This window comes from Mustelus asterias, chromosome 19 (genome assembly GCF_964213995.1).
Source record: "Mustelus asterias chromosome 19, sMusAst1.hap1.1, whole genome shotgun sequence".
Classification (NCBI taxonomy): Eukaryota; Metazoa; Chordata; class Chondrichthyes; order Carcharhiniformes; family Triakidae; genus Mustelus; species Mustelus asterias.
This window is the reverse complement of record NC_135819.1, coordinates 47438595-47456727: the sequence shown is the minus strand read 5'-3', so window position 1 is coordinate 47456727 and position 18133 is coordinate 47438595. Positions and strand designations below refer to the sequence as shown.

The window sequence follows — 18133 nt, the reverse complement described above, 5'->3', positions numbered from 1 at the left end:
TAGTAAATGGGTCAGTGTCAAACTGAGTTTCATAATGATCCTGTGAAGTGCCTTCAGACATTTCATTATGTTAAAGGTGATCGTTAAATCTAAATTTTTGTTATGCTATATTTTAATTTGAAAATCATATGGCCTATTGAGGTATGTGATGCATCAATCTTCAAAAAACATAGTTCTTATCTTGACAGTTTAGCATAGCTGTAATCCTCCCACCATCTCCAAAGACGTGCGGGTTAGGTTGATTGGCCAGGTTAAAAATTGCCCCTTAGAGTCCTGGGATGCATAGGTTAAAGGGATTAGTGGGTAAATATGTGGGGATAGGGCCTGGGTGGGATTGTGGTCGGTGCAGACTCGATGGGCCGAATGGCCTCCTTCTGCACTGTAGGGTTTCTATGATTTCTATGATTAAGATATCTCCAACTTTCCTTATTTTAAGCCATCTCTTGTAAGCCAGCTGGTTAGCCTACCTGCCCACCCCTGAGAACTCTTTTGGCTGAATGGTGAGCTGTGCTATATTGCTTATCACGATCCCACCACTAGCGCTATGCCTACATCCTCTATTGTAACTCACATAGCGATAGTGTACACATTATAATTGGTGATTGATTTATTTTTGGCTGCCTTTCTTTTCTCCGAAGCAGGCAATAAGGAGAAGAAAAGCATACAAAAGTTAGGAAGTGCCAACATTTATGTTTCAAAAACAATCCTCTTTGTTTCCAGAATAGCCCAGAATGCTGTGATCTCCACCATAGGTAGGGTAAGGATGCAGGTCCTAAATCTGCCCAAGCCAGAATGGGGATCGAATGAGAGGGGATTTCATTGAAATGTATAATGTTCTGATGGGGCTGGACAGGCTATATGCAAGTGTGATATTTCCTTTGGCTGAGTGGAATGTTTTTAAGCAAAAAACAATTATGCACTTAAAAAGAAATGCTTGCCGAAATAAACTGGTTACACATGTCTTCTGATCCAAAGTGCAGTTTATAATATCTATATTAAATTTCAATACTAAAGAGTATCCCCTCTGCACCTTGCATTGACAGTAAACTCTATGACACTTTGTGCACATGTCAAGTGACATTAATAAATAATTATTTCCGAACAATACATCTGGGGATGGTAGCGAATTATACGCTGATCATTCACCCTTGGTACCTGCGTTCAAATGTATCCCAGACTAATGTGATGAAACTCTCATCTGGCTCCTGTGCAATAAAATCTGTTTAAGAACTGATCCTGCGGCAGAAAGCCGCCTTTAATTTCATATTATTTTGGCATTAAGTTGGCAGCCTCCCTTAGGGTGGCTACATGATGATTGGTGTGGGCAATGGAAGAATGTTGCATCAAAGTAATGAGGACAAACATTTAAAGTTGAGACTGAGGCACATTATTGGGATAGTTTCTTCTTCTTCCTGAGTTCTCAACCCAAAGGCAGGTACGCCCCAGCATGTTGTTATATCCACCGCGGGTAAGATAAGGGAACAGGTCCTAAATTCTCCTCCCCCTCCCCAGTCTGGAACAGGGATTGAACCCCATACTGTTGGCACCAAACTGATCCACCCAGACATTCCAGCCAACCAAGGCAATGAGTCTCCCCCAGCCTCCTTCCCAGGAGTGTGAGTTGCAACGGCAACATGCAATTTTACATGCATGTTGTAGCCTGAAGCTATGAATAGTGATGGTAGAGGCTCCAATTTCTTTCCAGCACATGGCTGACCAGGAATTTCTCCTGCTCTTACTGCCTGCCATAGGTGTACATTGGAAGAATTTACAAGTTAATACTCTACCTGCTTGGCCACGTTATGAACACAGTTTACTTTGCCATCAAGTCCTGGAATGAGACTTGAACCTGGAGCATTTGGCTTAGAGGCTGGGACACTAACACTGCGCCACAAGACCTCCTCTTTGGGGCAGTTTAGAGAGACCTTTTTCTGTTTTACTTTAGGAAACTTGACCTGGGTGCATTCGACATCAGCTGACTTTAAAGTGTTTGATTTCTCAGCATGATCACAGAAAAAGTAAAAAATATACCACTTAAACTCTTAATAAGAGTTTTATAAATCTGTACCATTCTGGATAATGATGTTCTGGCAAATTAGATACATCCATACAAAATGAATGAAATGTGTTTGCATTTTCACCATTACATTAATTTATTGGTTTTTGTTTTTGGATGAGAGGGAAAAATACTCTTTCAACTCTTTGATTTAAATATCTTACAGATTTAAAACATTCTCTTGATCAGTTTGTTGATGAAGAAACTAAGAAGAATTATGATAAAGAAGCAGAAGCTGCATTAGAAAAATTAAAAACTAATGACATGTGTACAGAGCAATTTGTTAATACTTGGGCTAAAGCTTACCAGGAGGTAGGTATTTCAAAAATATGAGTCTCTAGCTTTATCAATCAATGGTAATATCTGACTTGTAAAATGGTAAAACTACTCAGATAATTAATAGTATCTGATTTTTTTTTGTTTTATACAGGGTTTTGTACTGTGTTAACTACACCTGAAATGTAAATCGTAAGGGCAGCTTAGAGAACTGTTGCTAAAAACCCCTATGTGAATAAGGTAGTTTTGCCTTCTGTTTTAGCGAGGTTCAACTTTTCAGTGACTAGGAATTAACATAGTAGGCGCACAAAGTTGCTTCACCGTGATTTATGCCGCATTGTGGCATTGGAGATTATGGGTTTCAATACAACTCATGATCGATTGCTTTACATTTTTGATATTTTGACATATTTGAGTGTTTCGGAGTGTTTTCATTGTCAAACCTTTTTTCTTTCTCAAACACGTGTTTTTTCCCTTCTGTAATCAGAAGAGTAATAGCAACAGCGACAGTCTAGCTTTTGATACCAGGTTACATAGTGTGATATTTACTAAATCACATTGTTCATGGGGTCAAATGAAGAAAAGTAGAGACCACCTATAGGTTCAGAGGAAGCATCTTAAAAGTAATTTCTCATACTTTACAGCAACACATCATTCTGGTCCTTGTATGTTTACTGGATTGCCTGCATTTAGCTCTTAAGAGTTTTCTACTTCTGATTAAGCCCTCTGTTACTGTGCCAAATGACATGTGACAAGTTGGGTTGCAACATTCTATGCCTCTGATGTACTAACTATTTAAAATACAGAGCAACATGACATCAAGTTATAATTACTGAATTGTTTTTATTATTTCCTAGACAACATTAGAATATGCCAGGCCTGAAGAGCCTAGTTGGGATGAAGATTTTGCAGATGTTTATCATGATTTGATTCATTCTCCAGCCTCTGAAGCTCTACTCAACTTGGAACATAATTACTTTGTTAGAGTCTCAGAACTTATTAGTGAAAGAGACATGGAATTGAAGAAGCTGCAGGAAAGGTGCGTAGTTATCCTCTGTACAAGTAAAAGTATCCGCAGAAAATCCAGCTTTCTCCAAACAGCACTGAGAGGGGATGCCCTCTTACTCACGAAACTAGCTGAATAACGTTGAAACCACAAAAGATGAGGCAGCAGCTTCATAACCATGGAATGTCAGGCAAGAACATGTTTAACAGGAGTATAATCATTGGTGTTGAATTATTTCTGAAAAATATTTTGATCATTTAAATATGGAAAGCTAATTAAAATTTAGAGCATTTGATTTTGAGTTAGTTAGTCCAAAAGTATGAGGAAATTGCATTGGTGGCAGTTTATATTCACTAGATTTGGGTACAGCTCTGTCTATATCTGGCTCTGTACTGCTGTCAACTTGGGGATAATATGTCTAATCCAGTTCTTGCAATGGATAGCATCCATAACTACAAAAATCTTCAGCTCCTCCTTTAAATTAATATTGTGACTGAATTTAACATGGAACATTTCAAGTTCTTTTTTACTAAAGTTTAAAGTTTATTTATTAGTGTCACAAGTAGGCTTACATTAACACTGCAATGAAGTTACTGTGAAAATCCCCTAGTCGCCACACTCTGGCACCTGTTTGTGTACACTGAGGGAGAATTTAGTATGGCCAATGCACCTAACCAGCATGTCTTTCAGACTGTGGGAGGAAGCCAGAACAACCGGAGGAAACCCACGCAGACACGGGTAGAACATTCAGACTCCACACAGAACAGTGTATCAAACACGGGTCCCTGGCACTGTGAGGCAACAGTGCTAACCACTGTGTCACCGTGCTGCCCTATTGTTCGTCTTCAATGAGAATTTAATTTGAGTGATTCATATTTGATGTAACCTAGTTCTGAATTGAAGTTTACCCATCTTTACAATTTTTTCCCAGCTTTCACTATTTTAGAAGGATTATTATCTTATTCCTGTTCCAAAAAAAAAGAAAGACACTTGCATTTAATTTCTTTCAGGCAGTCAGTGGAAATGGACAAAGTGATGCAGGAACTAGGAAAATCCCTCACAGATGAAGATGTGAACTTAGTTGCTGCTCAGCATTTTGAATCCCAACAGGTAATGCAACTGAAGCTTCACTCAAAGTGTAATCTTCAATCTTGTAACTTTTTAATACAAGGAAATATTTAACATACTATGGTATCGGGCCCAGAGAACTAAAATATAAAATGAAAACTTCCTTTAACTAAAATATGCTTATGTCAGGGGAGAAATTGCACTTGTTAATGCAAACGTATATTTGAGAAAAATGTGAGATGCTCCACTGAACCTCCACACATATTAACTTAAAGTGGAGCAAATATTCAAATCTTCATCTCTGATGCTAACTGCAGTCCAAAGTACCATTCTGTATCAGGATGTCTACAGTGTGAATAGGCACTGTGTCTGCACATCTGCACTAAAAATACAAAAAGATGTCTGGTTTTGTTAAGACCATCGCCTCAAATCCAAAACATGGTTAAAAAGACTTGTATTACTTTAGTTTTGTAATGTGGATAAAATTTCTGTGCTCAGGTGCTGGAGAACAAATGGGCCAATGAGCTAAAACAATTAATGGCAATTCAGAAACAAGAGTACCAAGAGTGGGTAATAAAACTGCATCAGGACATGCAAAATCCTAACAACAGTACGGTCAGGTAGGGTACTTATGAGTTGTTTTTGGGTCAGTGATGTTTATATTGCTATCATAAAATAAACACTTTAAAGTGCATTTGCCTAGACATCCTTTCAAAATTCAAGTTTTGGAGCCATTAATATCCATATCTCAAACGTTATATTTATTTTTGATTTGATTTATATGTATTAGTATACAGTGAAAAGTATTGTTTCTTGCATGCTACACAGACAAAGCATACCGTACATAGGGAAGGAAAGGAGAGAGTGCAGAATGAAGTGTTACAGTCATAGCTACGGTGTAGAGAAAGATCAACTTAATGCAAGGTAGGTCCATTCAAAAGTCTGATGGCAGCAGAGAAGAAGCTGTCCTTGAGTTGGTTGGTACGTGACCTCAGACATTTGTATCTTTTTCCTGGTGGAAGAGAGTATGTCCAGGGTGCATGGGGTCCTTGATTATGCTGGCTGCTTTTCCGAGGCAGCGGCAAGTGTAGACAGCGTCAATGGATGGGAGGCTGGTTTGAATGATGAACTGGGCTTCGTTCATAACCCTTTGTAGTTTATTGCAGTTGGAATAACACAACCCTTTGTAGTTTATTGCCATACCAAGCTGTGATACAACCGGAAAGAATGCTTTATATGATGCATCTGTAGAAGTTGGTGAGACATATAACACCTTTTAAAGCAAAGGTGCTTCACAAGAGCATTAGAAAATAAAGTATGATACCAAATCATGGAAGACAATATTGGGTCAGATGACCAAAAGCTTGGTTAAAGAGCTGGGCATTAAGAAATATGTCAAAGGAAGAAAGGTAGAGAGGTGGAGAAAAATGGGTAAGGAATTCCAGAGCTTGAGGCACAGGCAACTGAAGGCATGGCCACCAATGATGGGACAATTATGATTGGGAATGCACAAGAAATCAGAATTAGAGAACTGTAGATGGTTTGGAAGGTTGTGAGGTTTGTGGTGATGAGATCGAACAAAGCCATGGAGGGATTTGAGAACAAGGATGAGAATTTTTAAATCAAGATGTTGCTTGACTGGAAGCCAATAAAGGTCAGCAGACACAGGAGTGATGGAGGAACATGGCTTGCAGGTTAAGACATGGGCAGCAGAGTTTTGGATGAGCTCAAGTTTACAGATTGTAGAATGAAGGAAACCAGCCAGGAGTGCATTGGAATAATCAATTCTAGAGGTAACAAAGGAGTGGCTGAGCATTTCAGTGACAAATAAGCTGAGACAGTTGAAATTGAGTGATGTTATAGAGGTGGAAAATGGTGGTCTTCGAGATGGCAGGAATATGAGATCTCAGCACTGGTTCAAATGTTGACCATAATGTGGAGATGCCTGCGTTGGATTGGGGTAAACACAGTAAGAGTTTTAACAACACCAGGTTAAAGTCCAACAGGTTTATTTGGTAGCAAATACCATTAGCTTTCGGAGCGCTGCTCCTTCGTCAGATGGAGTGGAAATCTGCTCTCAAACAGGGCACAGAGACACAAAATCAAGTTACAGATCAGTATTCTGTAACTTGATTTTGTGTCTCTGTGCCCTGTTTGAGAGCAGATTTCCACTCCATCTGATGAAGGAGCAGTGCTCCGAAAGCTAATGGTATTTGCTACCAAATAAACCTGTTGGACTTTAACCTGGTGTTGTTAAAACTCTTACTGTGTTCAAATGTTGACACCAGGTCGCGAACAGACTGGCTTAATTTCCAACTGTTGGTAATGTAAGGGATGGAGGAGAGATCTCAGCCATCGTCTTTCTCCAGGCATATTTTATATTTCTTAAATAATCTCTTTCCTCTTAACTGCTTGTTGTATGTCATTTTCAACTAGCAAATCAAATAATTCTAACGTTAAAATGTTCAACGTATGCAAATTGCTCTGATTCCTCCATCCTGTAGCAATTGGCGTGGTACAAAAGTTGAATACTGATGAAATTTCATATCCCCAACCTCTGATTAGCTCTGTAATTCTATAAGAATGCAAAAGTTTATTGATCTTGAGTGTAACATGCATGTTGATCCTTGCAATCAAGTACATAGTGCAAGTGCAAACTATACTTGAACTATATTTTAAGAATGGTGGCTTTAGTTACCAGCAGCCTTTATATTAATTGTGACCAATCTCTTTGGCACAGTGTCTGAATAATTCAATAAGTGAAGAAAATGGGATTATTTTTCATTTTCCAACCAACCAAAGGTTTACAGACTGGAGATATAATTTGAATGCGAGGACACAAAATATAGCTGTAGTAATCCAATTTGGTTTTATGTACACTAAAATTTTTCAAATAATGTTATTTCCTTCTTTTTGAAGTGAGGAAATCAAAGTAAAACAAAGTCAATCCACTGTAGCAAATGAACGAGTGTTTGAAGAACGACCTCTGTTGGAAGAAAGTTTTACTATACATTTAGGTAGGAAATTCTTTTAGTTAATATAATCTAAACTTTGGAGGTATTTTGCCATCGAAACTTATTTATTTCTCTGTTTAGCCTGGCAGTGAAAATACCTGTATTTTCTTGCTCTGTTTACAGGAGCCCAGTTGAAAACCATGCACAACTTACGACTAATGAGAGCTGATGTCCTTGATTTCTGTAAACATAAGCGCAATCAAAGAAGTGGAGTTAAACTTCAAAGACTACAGACAGCACTGTCACTGTACTCCACCTCTCTCTGTGGGCTTGTCTTACTTGTTGATAACCGCATCAATTCCTATAGTGGCATCAAACGAGGTATTGCGAAGTGGTTTTAAAACTTCTATGTTCTTTATTACTAATAATTTGGCAAGGTTACTTAAACAGTCTTTTGTTTTTGTTATAGCTAACACACCAATGAAACTGTTTTTATATGTATTAATCTATATCATAAATATATAAACTCATCTTGGGAGTATACGTTTTTTATATTGCCTGAGGTAACTGACTAGGATAGGATTTCCAAAAAATTGACCATGGTGGCTGCAAAGAGCATAGAACAAACAACCATTTTCAAATTGCCAATTGCAAGCCTCAGCAATCATAGAATCCCTACAGTACAGAAGGAAGTCATTCAGCCCATCGAGTCCGCACTGGCAACAATCCCACCTATCCCCGTAGCCCCACATATTTACTCTGCTAATCCCCCCGAAAGTAGGGTCAATTTAGCATGGCCAATCAACCTAACCCGCACATATTTGGACTGTGGCAGGAAACAGGCGCACCCGGAGAAAACCCAAACAGACATGGGATCTCTGTCAGAAAAGTGGATGGGCCTTCTGCGTCTGGGTCCCACTTACCATTTGTATAGGTCTGTGGAGTCTTTTCAGCTCTGTAAAAATCGGGTCCAAAGTTCCTGTCGTTTCAGCTGATGCCTTGTCTAAGAAAATGTACGGAATATTTGCATAGGCTAATACCACAGCTGTGGTACAAATGGGAACATGTACCAAGACAAATCTAGGTTGCCAAAGACTATTCATGATGTGTGATGTCTGTGTGACCTACCTTGCCTTGAATGGGGCACGTCCAATTGTATATACATAGTGCAGAATTGCATTGTACTTTTGGTTCAGATGTAACCAAAGTTGTATCTTGTTGATATAAATGTGGAAGAAACCATTTTCTAAATGTTGGTACTGAGTTCAGAAAATGCCAGGCTTATTGATTGCTGTTTCTTTTTTGTAAATGCCAGATTTTGCAACAGTTTGCCAGGAGTGCACAGATTTCCATTTTCCGAGAGTAGAACAGCAGCTTGAGATTGTCCAGCAAGTTGTACTTTATGCAAGTGCTCAGCGTAACAAGAAGTCAAAGGAAAGAGCTGGTAAGTGCAGTTGTATACCTTTTTAACTGTGTCTCAATTTTCTGCCCGATTTTTGTTTCAAAAATGAAATAATTGCATGCTTCAAACATTATCTCTCTGTACTCTTTAGCCCTGTGACAAACACATACCTTTAAATCTAGGGTTCTAATTCAGAAAATCTGTAATTATTGCTTTCTATATTTTTGATCTTGATGAAAAATCAGAAACCATTGTAAATCTTACCTTAGTTTTGCAAGTGTTTTAAAGCATTCCACTCAAAGTGTCACCAGCAATTGTTCAGCATAGAGGATTTCCTGCTACTGTCATGCTGTTAATGTTGTTGGTGACCTATCTATGATTTTTTAAAAATATAGTTTGTAACAGCTAATTAATTATTCCGTGTGAAATAATGCAACTCGTTATTTTAAGTTACAATTGTAATGTTTTCACTTGTAGAACTTGTATAGCAATTATTTTGAAACACTGAATAATCTGTTACATATAGAAAAGTAAATGTAAAAGCAACACATTTCGGTGGCTGCTAAAATAATTAATGTCAGAATCTATTTTCTGCAAAAAGAGGTGCCAAATGGAAATGGGGGAAATGAAGATAAGTCAAAGATTGGAGAAAGAAATCCATCAAATATTTTACCAGGTATGTGGAACTTCCAATTGCTAATATGAAGTAAGTGAGCTTAATAATCTTATACTCTGGTTATGTGAGATATTGGGCCTGATTTTACCATTTTCATTCTAAGTGCTGAATCTGGGCGCAATTCAGATCCGACTTGGAAATCTGCTTTCAGGCACCCCCCCATATGCACTCAGCCTGAAAAAAAAAATCGCGGGTCTGAATTGCGCTGTGGGCGGGGCTTAGCGCGTCCGAGACGATCAGAGCCCTGAACTGCACATGTACAGTTAGAAAAAAATTTGAAAAGGCGCACCCGTGTCACATTGTTCCCGGGCGGCAAAAAGCGGATAAAACAGCCCGGGAGCGAAAAGCGGGAGCGATGGCCCCCACAGACATCGCCCCACCCCCACAACATAACTGTCTCCCTTTATCCACCCACCCCCCTGCTACCCAGACCGATTGTGACCCCCTGTCCCCTCCTCCCCCCCCCCCCCCCCCCCCAACCAATCGCCCGCACAGTGGCAGCGGACCCCCACTGACTCCCCCCCCCACCCCCAACCAGAGATCCACCTGGCCTCCCCCACCCCCCCCCTCCCAGAGAACGATCTGGCCTCACCCCCGCCCCCCACCCCCCCACCCCTGAGAACGATCTGGCCTCACTCCCCCCACAGAACGAACTGGCCCCCCCCCCCCAAAAAAAAACACTGATCTGAGTCAGAGAGCTGTTGGAAGCACTGAACTCACCTCCTCACCTCTTCAGCAGCTGGAGCGCCCGAAACAGACTTTTATTCAGCAGGTCCATTTCGGCGCGATTCCGGATTGGCGAACGCGGTGATAAAGAGGGAAATGCTGATAAAGCTGGGTGGGCAGTTCATTAATTCAATTTAAATGCATGCAAATGCATTTAAATCGCCATTGCGCCTGTTTTGGGCGCGAATCGGATTGTGGGTATTCCCAGGTCTCAGTAAAGTGGCCATCTGTGCGAACGCAGGCGCGGATTGCGTTAATGGCCTCACACCCGACTTTACCACGTTTTCGCGAAATCGGGCCCCATATTCGTATCCTTGGCTCTTGAGAGAGATTCTGTTACAATTCAGTCTGGAATCACTCCATTGATTAGCAGTGCAATTAGCAAAGCTTTAACTGCCAGTTGGGCCATGCTTTTCGCAACCCATTTGTTTGAAAGTACTGACCCTGTTGTAGGTGAAGTATCTTGGAAAGCACCTCTAACCTTGGACATCAAGCAGAATTCAAATATGACAATGAATAGGAACTATTAGAATATCAAAGGATTGAATGCATTTTCAGTTTTTTAATAAAAAATAGTGCCTCTGGGAAAATAATTTGTATCAAAAAGTGCTTTTTTTCTTCAGATTAGACCTGCTATTCCTTAGTCAATCCATTTAATTTGAAGTGATTCCTTTCAATTCTGCCAGTCACCTGACAACCTAGAAAGCTGTCCTCAGTAAATTTTAGCTACAAAAGACTACAAAGATAAAGCCAAATCTTCAACAGTGATCAATCTTAACAATCCTGTGAGAGTATCAAATAAACATGTTTTGGAAAGGATATCCTATATAGGTTGAAAAAATATTACTATATATTTTTTGGAAAAGTCACAGTAAGGAGCCTGGGATTATTTAGCCCACAAAATGCTCACGAAAGTTTTATGAAATAAACATTTAGCATACTATATTATTGTATCATTACAGGCAAACAATTAAAAGCACTGGAATTGTCTGGTTATTAGTCAAAATATGAAATATTACACATTGCTGGGTTTAAAATATCACTGTTATAAGGCACACAAATTTGTCATTTAAAGTGATATTGATGTTTCGCTTAAACAGCTGATTTTCTTTCAAGATTATACGTACCTCTTTCTTTGAGATACTATCTATTTCCTCTTTTAATCTTTGGATACCAAACAATATAAAGGCTGTTAGCCAAAATAAAACAGTTGAAATTTCGCTAAAGTGGGAAATAACCACGAAAACACAGCACTGTGAGGTTATTGAGCCTTCATTCATTAACAAGATCACACAATTTCAAATTATAATAAGGCTTGATGGCTTCATTTTAAAAAATGATTCAATTACGTTTTCCACATATTTGGAGTACGAGTGTTCTAGTGATTTTCGAATGTTGCCATTGCACCCAACCCTGACGATATCTGACCATATTGACCTTGCATTAGTTTTTTAAAACATTTTTCATGTTTATTTTAGTCCCAACTTTGCAAGTTTCCTGATGGTAATTTTTAAATGAATTGCTATGAAGAGTTTTGCAATGTGAATTTGAAATAATCATACATGAGCTGTCAAACCTGACAAACGGCTTTTATGCTTTCCATTAACTAAGAAATGGGGGGGTCTGTCTTCATGCTTGAGTGAAGCAGTTATTTATTGATATTACATAATTACATTTTCCATTACATCACATGGTTCTATTATTTAATTTTGTATAGCACATGGTGGAAAGGTCCTTTTTTTTAAAAACAACTGATATTATTAGCCCAAATTATTAAGGATGAAACATCAGTGATGAAGAAGGCATAATGAGAGGTAAGCAGACAGCAGAGACTTTATGGATGAAATCAAGAAATAAAAAAAGGATCCAAGACAGCAGTGGGAATTGTGTATAGGCCCCCCGAAAGCAGTTGTCAAAGTGGTATATTGTATAAATGTAGAGATTAGACAAACCATGTAGCAAGGACAGAGTGACATTTATTTGGAGAATTTTAACTTTCATGTGCTAAACAGCTTGATCCAAATTACATGTCACAAACAATAGTTGGATGAATTTTTATAGCCCCATCACAGAGGGGGTGGGGCTGGAAAATGCAGCAAGTCCATCGATTTCAGCTGGAGTCGTAAATTCCACCCTGTGATTTTCTTGTGTGTGTTCAGAATGGTTTCTTGGAGCAGTAAGTCCTGTAACCAACAAATGAGCATACCTTTTTCAGTTTAGTTATGAATACTGAGCCAGGTTTCCAAATAGTGAAAAGTTAGAAACAGTAGAATTCCAAAGAGATCTGGCAGTCTAGGTGCATAGGTCCATAAATGTCATATGCAGGTACAGAAAATAATTAAAAAGGTCAATTGAATGCTGGTCATAAAGGACAAAAAGATGGTGAATACACCTCATGATTGGGCAACATGGCCCAAAGCCCTGGTTTGACCACACTTAACAAAAAATGTTGACCAAAAATTAGGAATGTCATATTGGCCTTGGAACCTTTAGCGAATGAAACTAGGAAACACTGAGATTGATATGTTTTTTGTTAACTAAAGACATTGGGGGAAATTCTCCCAGCGAGGGCACTCTGCAGTGCTCAGAGTGTGGGAGATTCAATCTGAAAATCCCACTAAAAAAACAAGCAGGAGTTACTCCCATTTTCACGCAAATTGGGGACTTGGAACTTTTTTGGGAGAATCCCGGCCATTAAGAGAGATGGGGCAAAGGTGGCTAGGTCACAGATCAGCCAAGGTCTCATTGAATATTAGAACAGAATCAAGGAGCTAAATTACCTACTTTTGTTCCTAGTTTCCTAAAAATCTTTCCCGTTGTGAGTTATGGTATTTTTCACATTCTATTATTTCGATAGATGTGTATTTATAATTGAGAAACACATAATTTAAGAAGCATGATTCTAATACCAAGCTTTTTATTTTCCTACAGGAGAATTTTACACCACAAGACATTCCAATCTTTCTGAAGTTCATGTTGTCTTTCACCTGTGTGTGGACGACAATGTGAGATCTAGCAATATTACAGCCCGTGATCCAGCAATTATGGGCTTGCGAAACATACTGAAAGTCTGTTGTACTCATGATATTACTACAATAACTATCCCACTCTTATTAGTGCATGATATGTCTGAGGTAAGCAGCAAAATGTTCAGACAAAACAAAGGTGTAATGAACAGTAAAATTGCCAGTCGAATATATTATATGTTTTCAAAAAAAAGGAATCTAGTCTCTATAAACATTTGCAAGTGCAATAGTCACCTTACTGTGAGCTAAGTGTATGTACCTTTCCTATGCTTTAAGTAGAATCATGTATTAAAGCAACTAAAAGCCATATTAGTCGAAGCAAGAGGCTCAATTATAAGCATTTCCCCACTTTTATAAGTTGCTGTCTTTCTTCCTCAATACCACTTCAGGTCAGTGATCAGATTGATGTGGGTTACATAGTTTACAGCACACTCAAGGCTGCTCCTCATTTCGAATCATAGCAAGTTTCCAGCACAGAAAGAGGCCAGTTGGCCCATCGTATCTGTACAGACGAAAAAGCAAGCCTTGCAGCATAATCCCACTTTCCAGCATTTGGTCTGTAGCCCTGTAGGTTCCAGCACTTCAGGTGTATATCCAGACACCATTTAAATAAGTTGAAGGTTTCCAGCTCTATTATCCTTTTAAGCGGTGAATTCCAAACCCATACAATCCTCTGGATCGAAAAGCAATCCTCATCTCCCCTCTATTCCTTCTACAAATCACTTTAAATCTATGCTCCCTAGTCACTGGCCACTTTGCTAAAGTAAGTAGGGCCTTACCATCCAGGTCCCTCACGATTTTGTACATCTCAATCTAATCTTCCCTCTCATGTTAATACATGTGACAATAATAAATCAAATCAAATCAAACCCCGTTTGTTCCAAGGAGAATAACCCCAGCCTATCCAATCTTTTCTCTTGGCTACAATTTGCTAGCCCTAGCAACATCATCTTAAATCTCTTCTCTTGTCTCTCTAGTGGCACAGTGGTTAGCACTGCTGCCTCACAGTGCCAGGGACCTGGGTTCAATTCCCGGCTTGAGTCACTGTCTGTGTGGAGTTTGCACATTCTCCCAATGTCTGTGTGGGTTTCCTCCCGGGTGCTCTGGTTCCTCCCACAATCCAAAAGACATGCTGGTTAGGTGTATTGGCCATGCTAAATTCTCCCTCAGTGTATCCGAAGAGGCACTGGATTGTGGCAACAAGGGGACTTTCAAAGTAATTTCATCGCAGTGTCAATGTAAGCTTATTTGTGACTAATAAATAAACTTAAACTTTTTTAGTGCAATTACACCCTTTGCGTAATGAGGTCATCAGAACTGCACACAGTACTCAGATTGTGGCCTAACCAATGTTGTATATTGTTCCAGCATGACCACCCTGCTCTTATATTCTATGTCTCAGCCAATATTTATTTATCATGTAGAAATAATGTAGGGGGGAGTTATACAATAAATGGCAGAATCATCAGGAGTATAGAAACACAGAGGGACCTAGGTGTGCAAGTCCACAAATCCTTGAAGGTGGCAACACAGGTGGAGAAGGTGGTGAAGAAGGCATATGGTATGCTTGCCTTTATAGGACGGGGTATAGAGTATAAAAGCTGGAGTCTGATGATGCAGCTGTATAGAACGCTGGTTAGGCCACATTTGGAGTACTGCGTCCAGTTCTGGTCGCCGCACTACTAGAAGGACGTGGAGGCGTTAGAGAGAGTGCAGAGAAGGTTTACCAGGATGTTGCCTGGTATGGAGGGTCTTAGCTATGAGGAGAGATTGGGTAAACTGGGGTTGTTCTCCCTGGAAAGACAGAGAATGAGGGGAGATCTAATAGAGGTGTACAAGATTATGAAGGGGATAGATAGGGTGAACGGTGGGAAGCTTTTTCCCAGATCAGAAGTGACGTTCACGAGGGGTCACGGGCTCAAGGTGAGAGGGGCGAAGTATAACTCAGATATTAGAGGGCTGTTTTTTACACAGAGGGTGGTGGGGGCCTGGAATGCGCTGCCAAATAGGGTGGTGGAGGCAGGCACGCTGACATTGTTTAAGACTTACCTGGAGAGTCACATGAGCAGCCTGGGAATGGAGGGATACAAACGATTGGTCTAGTTGGACCAAGGAGCGGCACAGGCTTGGAGGGCCGAAGGGCCTGTTTCCTGTGCTGTACTGTTCTTTGTTCTTTGTTGTTCTTTATTAGTGTCACAAGTAGGCTTACTTAAAAACTGCAATGAAGTTACTATGAAGATCCTCTACTCACCACACTTTGGCGCCTTTTTGGCTACATTGAGAGCAAATTTAGAATGGCCAATGCACCTAACCAGCACATCTTTCAAACTGTGGGAGGAAACCAGAGCACTCGGAGGAAACCCATGCAGACATGGGGAGAATGTGCAGACTCCGCACAGACAATGACCCAAACTGGGTATTGAACCCAGTCCCTGGCGCTGTGAGGCAACAGTGCTAACCGCTGTGCCACCAGAATTCCAGATACCTTCTTGACTACATTAGTAATCTGCCCAGGTATCTTCAGGGATCTGAGCACATTCACTTCAAGGTCCCTCACTTCCTCTACATCTCTCAGTATCCCCCTCCATTTATTGTGTATTCCCTTGCCTTGTTTCTCTTTTCCAAATGTATCACCTCACATTTCTCGGGGTTGAATATTTATTGCTTATCTATGGTCAAGAGACATGCTTTATCATGCAATACAAATCGTGCAGCCACCTTTATCTTTTCTTCAGATGGCACATTCATTTGCTATGAATTGACCAAGACCTGAGTAAAAACAGTAAGAAGTCTCACAATACAAGGTTAAAGTCCAACAGGTTTATTTGGAATCACCAGCTTTCGGAGTGCTGCTCCTTCATCTCACCTGATGAAGAAGCAGCGCTTCGAAAGCTCGTGATTCCAAGTAAACCTGTTGGACTTCTACCTGGTGTTGTGAGACTTCTTACCGTGCCTGCCACAGTCCAATGCTGGCATCTCCACATGATTAAAAACAGTATTGGACCATCTAAGTCCACGTTCACAGCATAGGAGTTCACTTATTCAACATGCTAACAGATTTCATTATGAACAGTACATCAATTCACATTAAACACAAATAAATATTTCTTTGTACCTGCCTATTTATTTATATTTAATTCATTACACTTTAACTGGAAACAGTTAGTAACTACGCATTACTACATGGAATAAACAGTGGAAAGTGACAGCAAATAATTCTGTATTCTCAAAGTGCCATAGTTTCTAGCTCAATATGTTGGATGCTAGAAAGTTGAACGTCAACAGGATGTCATGAGATACAACAGCAATGTTGCACAATTCCAAAAAGTCCCTTCATCTTTTTATTATTTGCAATAAGAAAGATTGTATATGATTTCCTGGTCTTGCGTTACCTCACTTCCCAACATACACCAATGACCTTGTATGAAATGCCTATTTTTTTGCTAAACTGACATGCTGAATAACTAACTTCAAGTAGAACTGCTTCGTCATTCAGTAGAAGTCTTTTTATGAAACAATCTGGTACAATCTCCTGCTTATGTATAGGAAAAAAATAATCAAATGACCTGGCATCATGGAAGTTACAGTATGTACTGTTACAAATCACTCAAAATTTGCTCACACCTTGTGAACTAACCATGCTATTAAATTCCAGCCTCACAACATATTGCCCACACCTTATGTATATTCTATATATAATCAAGTAGTTCAGTGGAAGAATTATATTTGTCATAAACTTAATTTTGAATAAAATTTGTGAAGCTACTAAGTTTTTTTAAAGTTGAAATTTGACTGCAATTAATTTAACCTAAAATGGCAAAATACATTGATTTTTTTTTGCAGCTTATTAGTGTAGAATTGAAATTAAAACTAACTTTGTTCAGAAGTGTAGATATTCAATTTGATATATCTTTTAGCTGCAGCATAAACTTATGTCAACCTTCTGTTAATTCAGTTGCAGATTTTTACCTGAGCTGCAAGAATATCACGTCATTTCTACAGACACCAGGGTCATGAACAGTGTTGTGCAAACTGAAAATGACCGCCTGATGAAATACTAGGAATTTGATAAAATACATTTTTCTGGCAGTCTTGCTGAAAGATGCCAGGATGTTAGCGATCTTACATTTTTAACTGTTACAGTGAATATGCACAAAGTCAAAATATGTACCATTCAGATGGGCAAGAGTATTGTGCAGAGCCTCCTAACAGAACTAAAATGTGAAAGGAAAGGCAATTTAAAAAAAAAATCAGGTTGTATAATTTTGTGAATGAGGAAATAATGAGGAGTACTAAATGTAAGACCATAACTGCATTTTTAGTAAAACACATTGAAACCCAACTAGGATATAATTCAAGGGGTATGTTTATGACCATTTGTTCTTGAAATCCGTAATGAACATTTCAAGTTGCCTGGAAGTATATGAGTAATGTTTCATATGTTTTAACAGGAGATGACTATACCTTGGTGCCTGAAAAGAGCAGAGCTTGTGTTTAAGTGTATAAAAGGTGAATATGTTTTTAAGGTTAACAATTAATTTTAGTTAACTTCTGTAGCAAACATGTTGATTTTTGGGGGAAATTAATAATACATGTCAATCATGGAGATTATGCAGTGAGTACATGGGTTGAAATAAGTTTTTTGCATACCAACAGCCCAGAGGTTTAGTCTGCTGAATCCACAACTTCCTTTTCTGGTGGAACTGCTGCAGAATAAAGCAGTGTTCTTTTTTCCACTCCGGTAAACCATCTTGCAGCCCAGCGTCCAATTCTTGTTCAGCAAAATGATGCTGTGTAGGAAATTATGCATTCAAATTATTTGCTGAGGAAATTTAAAGCATGGACCCAGGACGTGTATTGTTTGCAGAACTTTAATGTTTTGTTTATGCAGTGAACATATTTACAGGCTGACTCAAACCCATGCTGTGCGTGGGTTTCACAGT

The 18133-nt window shown here is 39.3% G+C and overlaps 1 protein-coding gene across 3 annotated transcripts in view; it reads left to right on the top strand.

Annotated features, from left to right (window-relative positions):
• The window catches only part of ferry3 (FERRY endosomal RAB5 effector complex subunit 3), a 46287-nt gene that overhangs the window by 11067 nt on the left and 17087 nt on the right, over nt 1–18133 (top strand). For 2 of the 3 annotated variants that reach the window (XM_078235505.1, XM_078235506.1), the window contains exons 3-12: nt 2223–2368; nt 3190–3371; nt 4349–4448; nt 4905–5026; nt 7326–7423; nt 7544–7741; nt 8676–8804; nt 9364–9438; nt 13096–13298; nt 17642–17699. In XM_078235505.1, coding sequence (XP_078091631.1) covers nt 2223–2368; nt 3190–3371; nt 4349–4448; nt 4905–5026; nt 7326–7423; nt 7544–7741; nt 8676–8804; nt 9364–9438; nt 13096–13298; nt 17642–17699 — 1311 coding nt within the window. Of the gene's footprint in view, nt 1–2222; nt 2369–3189; nt 3372–4348; nt 4449–4904; nt 5027–7325; nt 7424–7543; nt 7742–8675; nt 8805–9343; nt 9439–13095; nt 13299–17641; nt 17700–18133 lie in introns of all 3 variants that reach the window. The other variant, XR_013500178.1, reaches the window with a different exon arrangement.